The sequence below is a fragment of the Cololabis saira genome, chromosome 16 (genome assembly GCF_033807715.1).
Source record: "Cololabis saira isolate AMF1-May2022 chromosome 16, fColSai1.1, whole genome shotgun sequence".
NCBI classification, from domain to species: domain Eukaryota; kingdom Metazoa; phylum Chordata; class Actinopteri; order Beloniformes; family Belonidae; genus Cololabis; species Cololabis saira.
Window position 1 is genome coordinate 21,940,711 of NC_084602.1, and position 21,990 is coordinate 21,962,700.

General features: G+C 37.5%; 1 protein-coding gene across 1 annotated transcript in view; it reads left to right on the top strand.

The window, feature by feature from the left end:
* The window catches only part of ltk (leukocyte receptor tyrosine kinase), a 77,968-nt gene that overhangs the window by 15,902 nt on the left and 40,076 nt on the right, over positions 1-21,990 (top strand). The window contains exon 2 of the mRNA XM_061743705.1: positions 18,387-18,479. Coding sequence (XP_061599689.1) covers positions 18,387-18,479 — 93 coding nt within the window. The remainder of the gene's footprint in view (positions 1-18,386; positions 18,480-21,990) is intronic.

Here is a 21,990-nt window from a genome sequence, read left to right on the forward strand (position 1 = left end):
ATTGCCTGGAGAAAATGACCATTCTGTCATCTATGATGTCAGAATATAACTCTCCAGAATGGAGCATCTGCATCACCCTGAAAACCAAGTATTTAGTGCATAGGAGTAGTCTTTATGAGTCCCATCTCATGTCCAAATGATAAATCATTCAATTTAAAAACATAATGGATAAGTCAGAAAACACAGAAAAGTATCACATTTCTACTTAAATGGTTTAGACTGGTTATACATATTTAAAAACTGAGAAAGAGAATATTTGTATATTACTCATTTACCTCAGTTATCTAATTATGTGAGAGAAAAAAAGTACACTGACCCTTCTTCAATTCTATTATGTGCTGTTTTTTCTGCATACATTATTAATTTAATACCAAATGTGTAGCACTGACTTGTCTACTGTAAACATGTAAACCTGTACCTGTATTAACTGTACTATTAACACACAGTATTTGTAAAACTAGGTGTAAATAAGGACACAGTATACAGTACTAGTGTCATGAAACCCTTTAGTGTTACGGTAATTGGTTTTCTGCATTAATTTGCCATAAACTGATGTGAGCTTCATTTAAATCCTAATAATAGAAAAGCATAAAGGGATAACATTCAATCATAAACTTAAACAAACTTAAGATGTTTGAGTGTCTGTTATCGATTCATCTGGCTCTGATCCTCAAGTCCAAACTAATTTCATTAATGGGATTCCAAGTATGCAAACTAACTACAGACTCTAAATATCTTTCATCTAAGTAATTTATGTATGAGTTTACGTCCTTTTCCCGCCAGCACTGTGAATCCTTCATGTACTGTATTATTGTGTGTTATCAACTCAAGAAGATTATCTTTGTTATTGTGACTTATATAGAAATTCAATTACATTTTCTTACACATGAATTCTTATGAACACTTAATTTCAGTGTTTTTTTAATATGTTTTTCTTGAAATTGCACATATAAGCAATAATTTTCTGTATGACATCAGTCATACAGAAAAACACTGTTGAGGACATTTTGAGCCAATACCTTTTGGCAAAGTTGCATTAGTTCAGTGAAGTTTGCAGGTATTTATTTATGTGCAGCTCTTTTAAGGTCTCCTGAGAAAGAAGATATTTGAGGTCTGGCCTGGACTTTGATTGTGCAACACCTTATTTTCTTCCTTTTTCAGGCATTCTTTTGCACAGTGGTGTGCTTGGGGATCATTGCTCCACTGCATGACCAGGTTTGGCCAAATCTTTCAGTGTCAGGCAGATCACCTCACATTTGACCCAAGAATACTTTGCTATACAGAGGAGTTTATTGATACTCAATGGCAGCAAGGTGTCAAGGTCCTGAGACTCCGAATCATCACCACTGCACCCAAGTGTCTTGATAGTTAGTATGAGTTGTTTGTGCTGATGTATCGTGTTCGTTTTTCCATCATCACGTTGGTCTTGTCTGTCCAAAGATATTTGGCTTTATTCAGATGCAATTTTGTAAACTTCAGCCGCGTTGTTATCTTTAAAAGAAGAGAATATTTCGCCAGGCCATCCTCTCAATAAGCCAAGCTTGTGTAGCCCCCCTTTTTTTTGTAGCCACATTTGGTTTTCACTTTTTTCTAAAATATATGATCTTTAAGGCTTTATTGTTTTAAAAATCGAAGAGAGGACAGGGTTGAAAAATGTCAGAAGGATAAAGATGTCTTTTTAAGCCATGAATGCTGTAACAAATCGATTAAGCCCTTTCCTAATATTTGAGAGGTAAATTAGATCCAGTGAAAACTGCAACCTGAGGAAAAGGATATGTTCACGCACCTTATGAGTTCAAAATAGGTAATGGTGTACTTAATAACTATGAATCTGTTATTGTTGCAATACAATAATGGGAATATGATGAGCGTTTTTAATCATATTGATTAACTGTTATAAATGCATGAAGACAGCATCGAAATGTGTCAAGTAATTTTCTATTAGACTTTGTTTTAGTTTAACACCCTTTCTTTATATTCTATAAAATAATGGAGGCGGAAGATATTTATTGCTTTATATAGTGTGCTAAATACCAATGAGATTATAATTGTTTAATGAAATAAAAGAAACTAGTAAACTGAATTATTTCATTATTTCATTAAAATCAAATCTAATAATTTTAAGAAAATATAGACATTTACTTAAAATGAATGGACCACTTGGAATAAATTTGTTGCAGCTTTTTCCCTATGTGTGGGATGTCAAATTTGAATTTTGATAACATCCATACTTCACTTGCTGTCATTATTTTCTTTACCAGTTTTTATTCCTTGATACTTCAGGTCCTACTCTGGTTTGGCAACAAGGTTGTAGGGACTTAGTGTAATTCAAATTCTCGAAAGATTTTTCCCAATAGAACCCATTTACTGTAACTTTATGTCATAATTTGGCAGCTGTTCTTGACTAAAACTGTTTTCTCAGGTGCATGTTACAGAAAACAGCTACGGGCTTTACGGCCATAAGTCTCAAGGGATGTTGGCTATGCATCATGTATATCCTTTACAAAAGCTATTATGTCAGGGCGACAGTTAGGCTCCATGTATTGTTTATGCCTCTTCGCTTTTTAGATTTCTATCCCAATGTAGCACAAATTTGAACTTATAATACAAAAAAACGATTATTGAATTAAAGGGTTGATCTTTTTTAAGGCATAGTTTTGCCTGTTTTAACAATGAGGAAGCCATAACCCTCTGCACTTTTATAGCAACACACAGTACTGGATGGTAGATGGCCTAAAGGCTCAATAAGATGTTCTAGATTTCTTAAAAAAGGAAAAAAATAACCAGAAAAAAAAGGCCCCAAACCCTGCTCTTATTTCCATTAGTAATTTTGGAAGTTCACAGTTTACCTCGGCACGTTAAATACCTTTGTTACGCAACAGCTTACCTTGACATGTGTCAGAGCAGAGACAAACATATGTGTCTGGAGTTTGCAAAAGGCAGATGAAAGTTATAAAGCATCAAATGCAGAAACAAGGACATGGAATTATTTTAGTGAACTTTTTATACAGTTAACAAATTGAGTAGTATCTGGTAATTTCAGTACAGAGGTTTTGTTTATTTATTTAGAGGAGTACTAATAGTACTATTATAGTAATAGTATAATAGACATGTCTCTAACAGAAGCCTGTAAGAGAGTTGTTATTCAGTCATAAGGACATTAAGAAATATCTGCTCCTGAAATTGGTTATCACTGTAATTGAGAACCAGTATGTTTTAATGAATATTAAATGTTACTGTATGCTCTGGCATAAGATGGGTCTGCAGAAAAGGTCATTTATTTTCCTCTATTATATGATGGAAGCATTTTATCTCTGTGTTACGGGGTTGAAGAGGTAGACATTCAGAGAGTGGATTTAGATGGCAGTCATGAATCACTGACTTCTGTAAAAGACAACTTAACTATGTGTTTGGATTAAAAAATTTACTCTTATAGTCACAAATGGTATTAAAAAAACTAAACAAACCTTCTGTAATGTCAAACATGATTAATTCAGAATCTAGTTCATTCAGTCTGTTTTTTAAAAATCAGATGCTACAGAACTGTTGTTTTTCTTTCTTTCCTTTTAGAAGTTTGTTGTGCTTCGGCTGAGAGCCACCTGATTCAGCTGCATATTGCTGAAAGATTATGAAAAAATGAAACGTTATCAAAATAATATGTGCTCTGTTTGAAGATTTTTGCATCAGAACACAATACCAAGGAATAAAAGATACCACTAATGATCTTAGAGAAACTGCCCATACATCTGGGAAGGGTTATTTGTCCAGTTCCAAACAGTGTGGAGTCCACAGTTCTACAACAAGAAAGATTATTCAGAAGTGAAAGACATTATAAGACAGTTAACAATCTTCTCAGCTGTGAAAATACCTGCAAGTTTACAAGACTGTCTCAGAAAATTAGAATATTGTGATTTTCTGTAATGCAATTACGAAAACAAAAATGTCATACATTCTGGATTCATTACAAATCAATCAACTGAAATATTGCAAGCCTTTTATTATTTTAATATTGCTGATCATGGCTTACAGCTTAAGAAAACTCAAATATCCTATCTCAAAAAATGTTTAATATTCTGGGAATCTTAATCTTAAACTGTAAACCATAATCAGCCATATTAAAATAATAAAAGGCTTGCAATATTTCAGTTGATTTGTATTGAATCCAGAATGTATGACATTTTTGTTTTTTTAATTGCATTACAGAAAATAAAGAACTATATCACAATATTCTAATTTTCTGAGACAGCCCTGTATACCAAGTTCAAATATTATATAGATTGTAAAAAAGAAATGAAAGCTGCTAGCAGCGCTGGTCGGGCCCTCAAATCCCACAAGATGCTACCGCTTTCCAGGTCAAATTCCCTTCAAAGAAGGTCTTGGCTAAATAATGCCTCGTAAATAATACGTAAATAGAAAATAAAATAAAAAGTTAAAAATGACTGACCCAAAAGACACGGGTAAAGTCTGCAGACACTAGTTTGAAAGACTGTAATATATTCATCAGACAATACCAAATTCCCTTCAAAAACGTTTCAAGGAGATATATTAAGATGTGTCTGAAATGTTCTGCATCTGATCCCGGTCTCCCTGTGTCACCTTTGTGATCTGGGGATAGTTAGAAGGACACAATCTGTGGAGCTTGTGGTCTGAAGGAACATGGCAGGTCAACAAAGGTTAATATGTCCCATGGGTCGTATTGTGTGTGTTCTTTGAGTGCTGCAGCCAGGTAAACTGCCCTAGCTGTGGCTGGTTAGGGATTATCATCTGGGCTACTTTATAAATGTAGGTATGCCAGTTGTAGTTTGGTGTAAGAACATCCAGTACCTTTCAGTGAAATGTGTGGCTTTGGGTATGGAGAAAGCCTTCGTTGCTTTTTGGTTGTTTCTGTTAATCATTATGTTCTTGTTTTCAGGTTGGGATTTTGGTGTTCTTTAGGGCTTCATTTGTTTTATTTAAACCTTAATAAACACCTCCTTGAACCCGGGAGGGGAAGCAAGTACAGGGGATATGTGCTGATACTTTTTTTACCAGTAAGTTTTGCTGCAGAATTTTGGAGACAGGAGAATTACTTGGAGACAATAGAGGGAACCCTGACTTATACCTTAATACAATGATTTTTATTATGATTGGTATTAGCAGTCCTTTTGATCATGATCAGCATCCTATTTTTTACAAAGTAACTCTTAACCTTTTTCTATTCAATTATAATAAGTGATTGTAAGGAAATGGTCTGAATTTAATTTTAGTAATGAATTGTTGTAAGTGGAACCGAAACGGCAAGGAGATGTTAAGAACGTTGTGATGTAGATCCAAACAGAATCAAAAAGAGGATACCACTGAGTTAAAGCACATTGGACAGTGGTGCATTATCCATTATGCATACAAATGTTACCCAGATGTCATCATGGATGTGGTAGGGCAGTGTGGGGTATAATGGAGTCATTCTGACACAAATATATATTTTCTCTTATTTTGGTGACACTGACTAAAAAATTAGATGTCATAAATGTCACTGTATACTGTTTGACCAATCTGAATGAAACTCATGGGGTATAATGAATTCAGGGTCAACAGTGTTTGTGGTGAGTTTGAATTTGATCGGAAAAAGTATGGCACAAAAATATTCCCATTAGTTATGATTTCATATTTTCAAAAATATACAGTGATAAACTCCTTATAAGACACTATGTTGCAGTGTATAAAAATATTGCCTTTGTGAAAGAGATCTGATCCTTGAATCTCCCCTCCCAGGCACAAACGGGTGATTTTATATGAATTTTTTTCATACACATGTGGCAAAACCATCCACTTCCTGTTTCACTGCGAATGACAAAGGCGCCATTAGACGTCCATCCCTGAAACTTTATGTGTTGCATGAGAACCATTTTGGGTACATTCAGTACGAATCTCAGGCTGATCTGAGGAAGTATGGTGTAATAACAGGACATAGTCTGGAAAAAAAAACATTTTTCTCTCATCAGAAGGTGGCGCTATGGAGTTCATCCAAGATTGTCATATCCACTTGTTCAGCATGGAAGCGTCATCAGACGCATGAATATTGGTTCAGATTGGACAACGCATGGGCAAGTTAGAACAAGTTTTCCACGCATAGCGAGGCATCGAAATTTTCCGCGTCATCATGGGAAGTTCCTTTGATGAGAACTCAATTGTATCTCATGATTAGCTTCATCAACCTCTTAAGCATCGATTTGACCAGGTTTGACCTTTGAAGATCATGTCAGAACAGCCACATTGAAATGTCAAGAGAGTCCCTTCCTGTTGCCACTAGGGTGTGCTATGAGTTCGACTAAATATTACTACTGTACAGTATATGGATCTGTTTAGAGCTGGACTCTGATCATACACAGAACCGCTGAGGCTTCTGGGACAATGCAAGACTGAGTAATAGCAAGTTGAATCCTGGTGGGGAAATGATCGAATTTCGCCATAACGTCGCAAGCGAGTCTTGAATGAAAACTTAAAAGCTTCACAATTTAATTTCAGCAAAGTCCTTAGATGAAACTGACCAAAATGAAGTTGATCAGATGAAAATCACAATTTCAATTCAAAATGGTGGACTTCCTGTACATTTAAGAATGCGGGTCCTTGAGACTTTTCCATGCAGGTCGCCGATCTACATAAACCTAGCAATTCGTGCATTTAGGCCTTTTTTTTTTCTTTTTTTCTTTTCAAGTTGAAGCTATTGAAACATTTTCTTTCATGTCCATTTGAGGCACTATTAAAATATCAAATTTTTCACCAGACCTGATGGGTTTTGCAAAATTTGGTGAGTTTTGGAGTATGGCAAAGCTCAGAAAAAAAACAGTTTCATTGTGAAAAAATAATAATGATAAGAATAATAATAAACAGCGCAATTTCAGTAGCGTCCTCGCACCCTCGTGCTTAAGACCTAATAAGAGCTAGAGTGTAGAGGCCCAAGTTGAATTTAAAATGTTGTAGTTGGCACTTGGCAGCTGAGTTTCATAAAGTTGCATCTGAAAAAAAGAAAAAAAAAATCTTCTGAAACAATATTTGACATCCGGGACTACAGTTTCAACTCTTTATGAAGTGAAGCAACATTTTAGATAAGAGAGGGCTAACATTTCTCCAAAATACTCACACATAAAACAATTACAAATTGTTGTTGAATACAAATATATGTTTTATAAGTTTTTTTCATCTGAGCTTGTATCTACCTCTACTTTTTCAGCAAGTAAAACATTTCCAGACTATTTTATCAGAATAATAGTTCTGGACTTACTTTTACTTCAAATAAACAAAAAAAGAAGTACAATCCTGCGCTTAAGATTTATAGCAGGCCGAAGGCAACACAGCTGGAAAAAGCAAAACGGTAAGCTGGAAAAAATGCTGATGATGTGAACGTTTAATATCACAAACACATCATTAAAGCACAACAACAATGACGATGTACAATTGTACCTCTTATTAAATGAATGTGCTGCAGGTGTTGCTGCTTGTGAGAAAATGTTAACAATATTCTGTAAGATACAGCACTCATTTTAAAAAGTAATTTGCATTAAACAAAACACTAACAAGGGGATTTCAATCAGTCAGGCATGTTCAATGTCTATGCTATTCAGGTTTTGAAATGTATATGTAGCACGCCTCGCTGCTACAGGGTAACAGATAGGACAGCGGATACACGGATCTGTGCAGAAAACGTTTTTATTTTCTTCTTTCAGAGGCACACGTGCACCAGCAACTTCAGCAGAGCTGCCCTCGAGCTCCGCTCTGCTTCCGTCCTCTGCCGTGTCCAGAGCCCGCACACTGAAATACACAGAGAGTGATTAGACACACCTGTGCACCATCAGCTGTTCCAGGCAGCCGCGTCACCTGTGCGCCACTCCCCCGCACTCCCTCTCTCCCCTGCAGACCATGCCCCAATCCTGCACCCTGCCACAGTATATTTAATCAAAACTGTATTTAATTACGATTAAAAACTTAAAATTAAATAAGATGGATGTGGCTATTAACATATTTATGCAGACATCATTTGATGATTTGATGAGAGTATGATACAGTGCAGTTCTGTATGAAATGACAAGAAAACATTTGTTTGGTTAAACGATTTTTGATCATGAAAAATACATAATATTAGCTCCATATGCTAATTAACGATAACATCCTTCAGAGTAATCAGCTCTGTTTTGGGCTACAGAGGCATTCTCATCTACTGAGATGAATCCCATAAAGACACTTTTTGATTTAAGTCAAATGGAGGAAACATCATTATGAAGAGCTTATGCTCGAATCTAGCATCTGCTTTGAACATTGTGCTTCCCAATCCCTCTTCCTTGTGAGTTCTTTTACATCCAGTGGTGGGGTTGTTGGGATAATACTCCATGAATGTTAACTGTGTACATTTTTCCGATAAATATAGACAATATCAGATAAAGGGGGTTTAAAGAAACTCTTTGTTAAACACACAAAAGGTTTCTTTAAACCCCACAAACCCTGGGGTGCTGTGTGGTGTCATTTATAGTTGCACTTTTCGAGTTTCTTTGCTGTGGGTAGGAGTTCTTTTTCTTAAGCATTTGGTGCAATATTGCCTGAAAACCTCTTTATATACTGATAGCAAATGATTAATTAAATGGCCTCATGTTAAAACTAAAAATATGAATCACCTCTGGATGTTGACAGGCTTCTAAAAGCACCATCCAATCGTTGTGTAGGACTCAGGCAAAGCCATTGGAACATTAGCTTTTATTGAACAGGCATAACATGTTCATTGGCTTTGAAGGTGTGGCTTTGGATTGTTAAGTTTAAATTTTGTGTTTTAAAAATTGTATATTCTTTTTCTTACATCCACCCAACGTTTTAAGTCACGCTTTCTGCAGACAAAACAGTTGCTGGTCCTTGTTTTCCTTTATCTAAATAAATAAATAAAATAACATTTTCTCCACTCACTATTGTTTTGTTAAAGGTAGGGTAAGCAAGTTCTGCATGATGTAGCAAAAAAGAAAAATCAAGAAAACACACAAATCAAGCACCTCCCTCTCTAGTGCTCTGGTTCATCCGGAGAGTACACCCTGTCAACCTCTCCCCAGCCGCTCCCACCTCATTTACAGAAGCATGCTCCCTCCCCCCGATAGCAATGGCTAGAGTGTTTGTTATGGCATGTAGAGCAGGTTGATTGTGGCCTATTAACAGACCCAGGGTTGTGTGTATTTATAACAGTATATTAATGTGATAATCAACGAGCAGATGGTGAGGAGATACTCACTGAATGTGACAAATAGTGTTCTGAATTAGAAATCACATATTTCTTACCCTACCTTTAAAGCATATCTCTTTTTATTTATTTGTCTTTTTTTCCGTGACGTATCAGTACCTTCAGCAAAACAGCAAATAAATCCACCATACAAAGGAATGATTTAAGTGCCAAGTTACAAAGAAAAAGTCAGATTCTTTAACTCTTGATGCAAAAACTGATTCAAACAGCCGTTAATCATCACCACTGTTTGCACTGCTTACGCCCAGATGATGTCGCAGCTCTCATCATCATGTTACCACCTAGTGACCTAGTGTTTCATAATCATATAAAAGAAATCATAATTCAGAAGCTGTTAAAGACAAAGTTTGGGGTGTTTTTTATTTCAAAACACAGTGTTGCTTATAAAGTTGAAATAATTTTGTTTTTCAGAAATGTTCCTTTGATTTACTATCATTTCATCGGAAAAAAAAGTTTTATTCCAACTTTATGGGCAATGGTGCATAACAAAGACTTCAAATAAAAAAAAATAGGATTTTCTGGGTTTTTTGTGTATTATTTCATATGCCAGACTTTAAAAGGCTAGCTTTAAAGTGATGATATCAACATACTGTACAAAATAAAGGAAGCGCTAGAATTGTTGTGAACCACTTTCTTCCAGCTTATATTGTATGTAGCACTACAGTTTTTTTACACACCTTAGAGTTGTTTAACACCTCTAAAATGACCAAAACTACATGGTTGCAGCTTTGTAAATTTGTCAGACAGCTGGTTTTCCTTTCAGTACTTTTGATATTTCACAGGCATGGACTGCTGACTGTCCAAAACCAGCACTGTGTTACTTTGAACTCTGAGAATATTTTCTGAGTTTTCACAAATGATATTTCCTCTTAGTGGAAACACCGAACAGATGAGACCATTCATGCTTGTCATCAGTTGTGTAAAATCACAGCCCAGAGACCTTTGGAGCTGGGGAACAGGGAAATGTTAAACAATGGCAGACATGAAATGATTACCTCAGATGTAGTGACTGTGGCGAAATATTATTGGTTTAATGAAGGGAGGAGCATTGTCGGTGCTGTTGATGTGTGGCGCATGAAGAGAGGGTTAGAGGCTAGAGGCCGAGTGTAAATAAGTAATGTAAGCATGACATAGTCTTCTAATTAATGTTCGCAAAGAAAAACCATGTTTGTGACTGAATGCCACTTGTATGAGCATATTAAGATTTGATGTGATAAATTTCATTGTGAAACCGTTGAAAATAATAGCGAGAATGCATTAATTACACAACATCACATATCTGTTGGCTTTTTCATCCGAATTTAGCTCTAAGATCTTCGCACACTTCAACTTCATTGCCCCTTGAACTGACAGCTGTCAGAGTTTTCCATATAGCTTTTCAAACAAACCAAGCAATCTTTCGTAGCAGTAAGAACAAAACCTCAGAGGGCACAGAAAAAAAAGAGATAGTGGGAAGATGTAGAGGAAATTAATGTTAACTTCAGAGTCTTTGTTGCTTTTTCTTTTTCAAAAACATAATCAGATAAGACAACTTTCCAGAGTTGCTCAGGATCTACTTCAGTTCAAAACTGAATTTATTATCTAAACTGGTAGTAGCAGCAGCTTCCAACCTCTACGGTCTAAAGTATTCATCCATAAAAACTCACCAAAGACATTCTTTGCTTTCAGCTCTAACAACATTGACGCTTGGTTCGTAAGCCTGTGGATTATGGTGCAGTAGGCATCGTGGATCAAAGAAAGTGGTGGCTCAGTTGGGTGATGATGAAGCAGACAATGTCCTCTTTTTTCATAAAAGAGAATATACGAGTGTTGTTTTCACACACCCCCAATTTCTTATAATTTATTTGTATTTAATCCATACTGCAAAAGTCAAAAAGAAAATTACTTTAAAGGAAGTTTGTATTCTTGTGGGGATTTCCCAAAACTTTCATTTCATGTTTAAATCTAAATCTAAATTTTTTCCCCCTCTGTTATATGGATAGCTGAAATTTTCCGCTTTCCATTTTCAGGAATCTATCCATAGCAGCTTTTATTCCATAATTACCAATAAATAGCTTGGCTGCCATTCAGCTACATGACCCCTCACCTCCTTATTATCAGCATCACTAACTGATTTTTATAAAGAGTATTTTCAATCATTCAATTTGTACTGCTTGACATGCCTGACCTTGCCTTACAGGCACTAAAAAACAGTGATGTGACTGTTCAGAGACCAGGGCCGGGTTTAAGTTGCAGTGACACGATGAAATGCGTTCATTTCTGTCATTGTCCGCTGGTCATGCTAGTTAGCATGTCACGTGAATAGTGCTTAACCCCCACCCTCTTCAGCGTGTTCAAGGGAAACCATGTCCTGACAATTTCTCACACATAAAACCTTCTCTTAAGGTTGCTTCAGTAGTCTCCATCTATTTATATACATGTATTTACAGTGGCATGCAAATGTTTTGGTTCTGGTCTTTTTTTATCCTTTGCATTGCAAAGCAAGATGACATCATTTCCCCAAAGGCATAATGTTAAAGATGACATAGCCTATTGCTTAAATGCAGTCAGAAATTACATTTTAAATTTCATTCTTTTGTTTCAAACATTTCAAAGAAAAAGAACCTGTAAGGTCTGTCCACATATGCCAAACTTCTGCATTTTTAAAATGCAATGCTGGGAGAAAACTATGGCTGGTTACCTGCTTATCTTGATACGAACAAAAGAACATGATTGTCAGTAGTTAATATATATTTCACTTTAGTGAAGAATATGATAAACTATATACTGTAAATAAACTTTGATTAATCAATTATTAGGTCAAGAAAAATGTAAAATATTTTATGTTTGATTTGTAAGATGCACTTTAGAGAGTAATAAATGAAAAAAGTGGAAGTCTGAGGTTAAGAAAGCTTAATTGAATACGCATCTGTTTGAATTTTCCCCAGCCTGATATCAGAAATTCCAGGATCCAGGTTGCCTTTGAATGCAGCAATATATCAACACGTCTCAGTTGTAGTCAATTAAAATTGCTGTACAGACGTAAAGCTATGTACATTTAGAAACTTATGTATGCTTTAGCCTTGTTTTTCCTCTCTATATTGGCTTTTTTTCTGCTTTGCTCAAGTAACACAATCCAGGAAGTGCCAAAATGTGCGGTTCTTTGAATGACGAGAGAGGCTGGCTACATTGTCATCCACCCTCATGTTCAAATTAAAGGCAGAAATAAACATATTTACAGGCTGGTACAAATACTGCTTTTGGTTTCCCTACCAAGATTAAACAAGACAACTGCATGTGAGGATCATTTTATGTAAATTATCAGGTTAAATGACATAAAGAAAAAAAAATTGTTGGTAAGATCAGAAATAAGGCTGGATAGACAGATTTAATCAAAAACAATGTCAAGTAATGCTAATCAGTATCACAGCTCAGCATGCGTCAGAGCTCTGGCGGCGCCTCAGGATCTCCAAGGCTGTGGTCAGTTAGCCAAGCAGTGGGTCCTGGCGGTGCTGGACTGGACCTAACCCAGTCTTTGTTTCAGCTCCAGCAGTTCTTGTTTAAAGTTTTTTATATGGTACAGACATAAGAAATGAGGATGGGCAGAACCAAACGGCTTAGCCTGGCTTAGCTCAAGCTAAGAAGTACATGGTGCAGAGACCTGTCTATAACTAACTTGTAGTAACTAAGCTAAGGTCGACATGTTCCAGGCAGCCTTCAGGCTTCCTCGTTCTGATCATTTGCCCACTTTTGCAACTGGGGTTTGATGGAGTCATGTCCTGAAAGAGAGATGCATTCAGAGATTTGGAGGGAAAAAAGACTATTCAGAAAACCTAACAGGTGACATGACAGGCTGGTTGTCCAGTTCTTTGGTCCAATTTAATATTTACATGCAAGGATTGGTCCAACTCCCAGCTACATTAGTTGAGTTCAATTTCTCATGCACTTTTAACCCACATTTTCAGTCATACTAATACAATAATTTTCTTTTTTTCTAATTTCATGTAAACACACTGACCAAAGCTCTTGTATCACCCATTGACTCTTGCATCTGAGAAGGAAAGACTCATAAAACCTCCTACGCTCAAAAGGATTCATGGAGAATCTGGTAATATTTATTACAATACAATAAAAGAAGATGAAAATTTAAAATGGCGGTGGTGAAGCCCCTTCTGAAGAAGAGTAATTTAGATCACAGCATTTTTAATAACTACAGACCTGTATCCAACTTACCCTTTTTAAGTAAGATTTTAGAAAAGCTGGTTTTTAACCAAGTAAATTATTTTTTAATAAGAAACAATATTTCAGAGAAATTTCAGTCTGGCTTTAGGATGAACCACAGCACCGAGACAGCCCTTTTAAAGATTTTAAATGACATCAGGTGCAATTTAGATAACCGCAAACTGACAGTCTTGGTTCTACTGGATCTTAGTGCCGCCTTCGATACAGTAGACCATCACATTTTATTAAACAGACTGAAGCACCTGGTGGGCCTCTCTGGTACTGTTTTTAACTGGTTCCGCTCCTATCTCACAGATCGATCTTTCTTTGTAAGTTTGGATACATGTTCCTCCAGAATGCATGAAATTAAGTGTGGGGTCCCCCAAGGGTCAATTTTAGGTCCGCTTCTTTTTAACCTTTACATGCTTCCCTTGGGGGACGTCATCAGGAGACACGGCATCAGCTTCCACAGCTACGCTGACGACACACAGCTGTACATCGCCGTGTCTCCTGATGACACAGGGCCACTTGATGCCCTTTTTAACTGTATTTTAGATATTAAGTCATGGATGGCAGATAATTTCCTACAGCTCAACCAGGACAAAACAGAGGTTTTAGTTATTGGTCCTGAAGGCCGGAGAGAGAAACTTTTACCAAAACTACAAGATTTTAAACCTTCGCAACGTGTAAAGAACCTGGGTGTTATTTTTGACTCTGAGCTCACTTTTATTCCACACATAAAGAATATCACGAAAATAGGTTTTTACCATCTTAAGAACATAGCCAGAGTCCGCCCGTTTCTCTCTCAGGCCAGCACGGAGGTGCTGATGCATGCTTTTATCTCTAGTCGTTTAGATTATTGTAATGCCCTGCTCTCTGGTCTTCCTAAAAAGAGTATTAAGAACTTACAGCTATTACAGAACTCAGCCGCTCGCGTGCTGACGAGGACCAGAGGGCGGGAGCACATTACACCTGTTTTAAAATCGCTGCATTGGCTCCCCGTCCGTTTCAGGATTGATTTTAAGGTTCTTTTACTGGTTTTTAAGTGTCTTAACGGTCTTGGGCCATCTTATTTATCTGATCTGCTTTTACTGTATCAACCCTCACGGACCCTGAGGTCCTCTGGTACCGGCCTTTTAACCATTCCCCGAACCGCGACCAAAACCCACGGTGAGGCTGCATTCAGCCATTATGGCCCCTCTTTATGGAACAGCCTGCCAGAGAACCTCAGGGCCGCAGAGAATGTTGATATTTTTAAAAGGAGGCTCAAGACACACCTTTTTAGTTTGGCTTTTATCTGATCTCATTTACCTAGTGTTTTTAGCTATGTATTGTGTGTACTTCTTTAGCTCTTTTATCATCTCTAAAACTTTAATCCATTTTAATGACTTTTTACTTTATGTTATTTATTATTCATCTTAAGTTTTATATATATTTCTCTAAAATTTTACACTTTTAGGCATTTTTTACTTTCTTTTAATCTTTTAGTTTTTAGCTCCAGTGTTTCCTCAGGGGGGTCGTCCACACTGGGAGGTGTGCCTGCTCCGCCCATGGGGGTGTCGTCATGGGGATCCCTCAGGCCTGGGTAGCTGGGGGGGGGCTCCACCTTCTGTGTGGGGTCTGCCCTGGTCTGTCCGGGTTGGGGGGGTCTCTGTGGGGATGCTTCTGGTGGTCGTGGTCGGTGATGCCTCTCGGTGTGGACGGCCACCCATAGGTAGTGTTTTCCTCACCTGGATCGTTAGTGCTAAGCCATGTCACCAGTCCACTTATTGTGTGTGTGTGTGTGTGGGTGTGGGTGTGGGCGTGTGAGTGTGTGCACAGGTATATGAGTGTGAGTGTGTGTGTACGCGTGGGGGGTGGGGTCGTATGGAATGTTTTAAATTGTGTTTTTTTATTGTTATTTTATTCTGCATGTAAAGCACCATGTGTTGCATTTTATATTGTATGATTTGGCGCTATACAAATAAATAAAGTTTAAGTTTAAGAAGAATCTGAGGAAAACAAGCTTAGAGTGCAGCAGCCGCAAACCAAAAGGTCACTGACATATGGTAACTGCAATTACAAAATGAAGCATCAAAGCATAAGTAAATGGTTTCTACTGACCACACTCCTAAATATGTAACTTTACTTCAGGGCAAAAGTTAACTAATCAAAACAAATCATTTTTGATCACTGAATTGCTTCAGACACATTGCACATTTATACTCCACAGCACAGACACAGCTGCTGCAGTGTTCTCACCAAATGATTCAGGAGATATTCAAGAATGCACTTGGTTATAAACCACCTCAATAAAACATTGTTGCGCAACTCGATAACAAAATAGAAACAAATGACTGGCATAAAATGGAGCACAGCCGCCACAAAACTGACAGCTCACAAAGTTACGATCAGCCACAATTCATGACAAATCACCAATGATCTGTAGATAAGTGTGACGTACACTCGAGCAAAGTGTGCATCCATATACGCAGGTGTGATGCTGAAGCTCTACAGTACATGCTAGCTCACCTGAAGCAAATGGTCTTCTTTTTTTAAATAACGAAAGAACATTTCCACCAGATGTTCTCAATACAGTTGCTGAGTCATCACGACTAAAACTTCACTGCATCACTGGTTTCTTTTGTAGAACAACTCTCAACCTGTTTTACCACACTGGGCTCCCAGAGATCCCCAAAGTAATGTCATTTAAAGTTTAAAAAAAAAAGATTTTGCCACATATTATATCCTCCATGTGTCCATAGATGAGTGAGTCCCCAGTATCAAGGTCACGCTGGTGTTTCTTGCCAAAAACATCAAATGGATTCATTGTGTTTCAGCAGCTCTTTGCTTTTGCTCTGTTGGCTTCATTCATTTTTATTTAATCTGAAGTTTTATTTGGACCACTGTCTACGTTTACATTGGAATTTTAAACATTTTTGGTGTTAAGTTTTATAAATTTAACATGCTTCAAAAGTCGCTGGATCGTTGGTGTACATAATCCTGATTTCAACTTTGTCCAAAATCACAGTTTTTGTTTTGTTTTATTCCACAATTGAGCCGTCCTAGCGCAGCATCCTGAATATAACCCACAGCTGCTCTTGAAGCTGAATATGTTTGCAACAGATTCAGTTGATTCACATCAACTGTCGAGAAGCCGGAAGTTTTCTTCAGAGTTAGTACAGGCATTTATCTGGCTCAAATTAACATTCTTGGCATGACACTTTAAGCAGCACTTTAAGTTGCACAGACTGACAAGACATGAAATGGCAATCTTCAAAGGATCTGTTAGATCCTTTTCCCCATGAGGTCCTGTTGAGGACTTGAACTCTGCCACTGAAACTGATGGCTCTGACAGCCATGAACAACCATGTTTCTTGCCAGTAATTTTGCAGTTGTACCTCCTGGTGTCTGATGGTGTAGCAGTTTCTGTACATCATTCTTTGCGCTGTCATACCAGCTGTAGACTGTACATCATGCTCTCTGTGCCACAATCCAACCAATTTGCTTGGATTTGCTCTTATTTTTGCTAAACTGTTCAGGATTGTTTTGGAATTTTGAGTAATAATACCAGTGCTGCATTGATGGACACATTGTTCCATTCTTCTGTTCATTTTCAATGGTTATTTGGTGTACATTGTAGCAGCTAGGAGGGTCATTGGAGGGTCGTACTACATTTCTATTGTTAGAAATTTGACTCTTGCTAAAAACCCTTACAAAGACCATCTTTGAACCTCTCTCTTTGAGTTTCTCAGTTAAAGATATCGTCAAGATTTATTCACACTGGTCATTTTTTAATCGAGACAACTAGATATTGCATGATATAAAACGAGCGTCAGATGAAGCTTTTGCACCAACAAAGACTCCTACACTGCTACTTCAAAGCCATTTTATTCAGTGGGCAAAATATATAAGGTATATGTATATGTAAAACTTTTCTTAAGCAAAAAATACCTTAATTAAACTTTTTGTAAGAAGTAATAGGACAAGAGGTGCTCAAGTTATTGCGTGCCAAGTGGGTTTCTAAACAGCTAAAACTAAAGGCTTTTGTGATGTATGTGGATTTAAATGTTAATAAATCCCATTTCATTTAAAGGCTCTTTTAAAGTAGACAATTGATAAATTGCTTTCACATCCTCTTGACTACACTGAATGCCCTGAGAGTTTGATGACCGCCCTCGCAACATGTTGAAAGAGTTGTGTTGTGAGAATGTTGCAACAAAGAAATGTGTTACTGGAGATTGTTGACCACTTCTGATTGTTAATAATTCCAAAACATTAAGTTATATAAATTGAAGACATGATCACAACAAAAGTGTTGCTTTCTGAAAGAGAAAAACAACAACAATTCTTTTACCCTGATCTTTTATCCAATTTAAAATTGTGACAGGTTTTGTCAATAATAAGCCATGAGAGATGATATTTTGGGAATTTGTTCTTGGACGACCCACTCTCCAGACAAAGCATTTGCTTGGAGGTCTTGGTCTTTGGAGGCTTTTTGTTGTAGTTGCTGTTGTTGTTGTTGTTGTTGTTTGTTTGTTTGTTTTTTTGCAGTTATGGCATATCACAAAGTGAGCCTTTAAAGTGCATTTTCAAAAAGAAACACGTTTTACTCCTTTCAACTCATATTAGCCCTCGACCAGAGTAGATCGGTTACAGAATACACAGTACACGTGTATGGAAAATCCATATGTGAGAGAAAACAACAATATTTTTCAAATAAAATGACAAGCAAATGGTGGTTTGATGTTCCTGAGGACCTTATCATGCACTGCTGTGACCTTCTTCCATTTGCAGGTGACCATGTCACTCCAAAGGTTTGTGCTTACCCTGGGTATTTTTGCCTCGACAGGCAATCATATTGACAAAGAGGGTGATTGAAAATGTTGAAACATGTGAAATACTGCATGGATGCAGACAGTGGTAACTGAAGTCTGTCTGTCCTTCTCCTCAGCGTGCAGCACCTGCCATATTCTCTCTGAAAGATTTGTGGAAGAGGACTTCTCAGAGCCGCTGTTTCCATCTTACCTGGGAAGTGACAGCCAAAGTAAGAATTATGGTCTCAGTTATGTTTCGAAATGATAAATAAGTGTTTAAACTTTCTATGATTATCTCCCAGCCAGCATTCACATGTGGGTCTAACAGTTGGGTGTAAAATTGGTCTCATGTTGGTTTGTCATCATGCTCCATGGTGGCCCTGCCTGTGCTTGCTCATGGTCTGTCACTGGGATCTACCTGGATTCCAGCTGGTCACATTTCTTATGTGTGCCCGTCTGTTGGTCTATGTCTAAGTGTATTCATTACACTTTCATTACACACCCATACATTTGGCTCATATACTGTAAGCTTTCCATTAGGGGCCCATAATCCTCAAACCTAGGGGACCCAAATCGTATTTGTTATTTACATTTGCCCATTTAAAGTCGAAATCCAGGCTCTACTCAAGTAGTCCACTTTTAATCCAGATGGTACCCACATGGACATGCTGGCTGAGCTGTTTGAATATTGGCAATACTATCCATATACATTAAATATTTACTTACTAGCAATCAACCATCATAACTTCATTTGTGAGGAACATAAAACTACAAACTGTAACCATCAAAGGCAAATTTACTTCTCTTAGACTGTGAAATTAAAAGATCTGAGTGGTTCAAAGGCAGTATGCTGACACCACAAAAACAGTTTAGAAGACAAACGTCATTCGTGATCAGAAGAGGGTTATTTTTAGTTAGTTTAAAGCAATGAAACTGGGCTTCAGTGAAATAAGGATTTGGTGATACGCTTCATATTTCTGAACTTAATCCCCTATGGCAGTTTGCTTCATTGGCTGTAGTGGCGGTTTCCTCTTCAGTAATCACATGATGTCTTGAACGTCTCCTCCATTCCCGCCATGTTAATCAGCCAACCCCCACCCACTCTACCCCCACATACAAACTCAGTGACTCAGTCTTTTTTATACAAAGGTTCTGTCTGTTGGCCGCTTAAACAGATTTTGGCCTGCAATTAAATTTGTTAGAGGTTTAGGCCCTTACCGTAACCCACTGGGCCAAAGACATGAAAAGTCTGTAGTGGACATTGTGTTGAAACAATTTTAAACCAATTTTAACATTGCTAAGATGAAGGGGTTTTTTGGTTGTTGTTTTTTTTCTTAGATGCTGTGTTTGCATTTTTTTGTCATTACATTTTCAGGATTTAAAGAAGAAGAGGGTATGGGTACCAAACTGGTCTGCCTGCAGTCCTGATCTGTGTGCAATAAAGAGTCTGTGGAGGAGTTGTAAGCTCCTAAGACTTGGTGTTCACATATGTGGACGTCACACAATTGTTTTGCCTTTAACATAATGTTCTTAACAGGGGTCCAAAGCAACAGGAACAATAATTGCACCAGGTGTTAGGAGCTTAAACAGAAAATGAAGCAAGAAAAACCTATAATGTTAAACACCTTAAGGTGTGTTTGCGTGACGAACAGAATAAAATAACAGATTAAACATTTCATTTATTTGTGTTCTTAGTGCGAGAACACCTTTTAAGTGTGAACAATGGCAGCATTACAAAGTGGTAAAAGCTTTACTGTCATGACTTTACTCAGAATGTGTTTATAAAAAACACAGCACCAAAATAACTCACATTTACTGTAAGTAAAAGGTGGACCCAAGAAAAAAAATCACAAGGACTAGATGTATATAAAATGGAATTTATCTTACTCCTACAAAGCTTGGACATACAGTACTGCAGTGGTAGGGTGGGAAGTAGAGCAATACAAAAACAAAAAATAGACACACAACAGAGTGATGGAGGGGCTGAAAAACATGCCGTGCTGCTAACAAGAACACCTACGATCAGGCCATTGAAAACCAAGACAAAAACAAAAACAAAACAAAATCGCGGAGCTTATACTGCATCCCGGGGGTGATTAATGACTGATGAGAACCAGGAACAGATCAGAGGTGAAGAGTAATCAACAAAACTCCGAACAGATGTGGAAAAGGTAGACACAGGAAGGAAAACAGAATCTAAATGATAAGATGATATTACAATAAAATAACTAGAAACATATAAACTGCTTGTTAGGTTTATTGTACGTGTTTTGGTTGGAGTTCACCTTTTGATAACATTGGCTTTGTGTTAGAAGACACAACTTCTTTCTCCATTTCTTGGTTAACAACAGTGACGATGATCACTGACAGTAAATGACAGTGTTTTAGCTTTTGCAAACGTTAAAAAAAAAACATTAAAAGGTAGCCTTTTGGTATAACAATGTAATGGAAACTACTAATTGAAGACATTCATAGGGTTACTCTACACCTTATGCGTAACTTTTGCCATGGTTTGTGTCCATGTGAAGAAAAATGAACTCCAGAATATTCATTCATTCATTCATTATCTTACCCGCTTTATCCCTTGCGGGGTCACGGGGGTCTGCTGGAGCCTATCCCAGCTTATTTTAGGTGAGAGGCAGGGGTTACACCCTGGACAGGTCACCAGTCCATCGCAGGGCCACATATAGACACACAAACCATGCTCACAATCACACTCACACCTACGGGCAATTTAGAATCACCGATTAACCTAAATATGCATGTTTTTGGACTGTGGGAGGAAGCCGGAGTACCCGGAGAGAACCCACGCAAGCACGGGGAGAACATGCAAACTCCACACAGAAAGGCCCCTGCCGGGCCTGGGAGTCGAACCGGGGACCTTCTTGCTGTGAGGCAACAGTGCTAACCACTAAGCCACCGTGCACCGTGAACTCCAGAATAGACAAATGAAAAAAGGAATGTCTATGTACGATGTTTTTCATTTGTCTATTCTGAACTCCAGAATAGACAAATGAAAAACATCGTACATAGACATTGCTGAATGCATAGTTGTCGATCAATTTTGGCATTTTTTTTGATAATGGTAAGGTTGTTTGTTGATTTCTGTAATCTTTTGTTTAAACAAAATCAGTTTTAAAAGATAAATGCTTTGTTAGTATTAAATTCAAGTTAATTGAATACAAAGAAAAACTCCCCTCAAGGACGAAAGAAACCTTGAGGACCTGGTTCATAAGGGGGACCCTCGTGCCAAAGGCCAGCTGGGTAGAGCAGGGAAGGTATATGGATTAAGATGTTTTGCACAAAATTATTTTACTGCAGGCACTTGCTGAAAACACTAAATTAATGTACATTTCAACAAACCGTACATTAAAGTCAAGCTTTGGCATGTCTAAAGCAACACTGGAGATTATTTTTTTAGTGGTTTTTGCATGTACATCAGTTCAGACATCAATCCAAATGGAATGTAGCAAGTTAACAAGATGTTTACCAATCGATAAATTGGGCAAGACAAGACAAAGACAAAATTACAGATTTACAGATGTAGAAAACTTCAGTGTCACATCAAAACAATAAACCACAAGCTGATAATAAGACATTATTTACTAGTCTTAAAAGTAGGTGGCTAATTCAGCACTGGTCGCTTTCTCCTTTTCTCTTCTTCACATCGTCTGACCTGGTCGTTTCTGCAGCACCCATGCCATGTTGACCGCAAAGTTACCTAGCGTAATTCCAGAACAC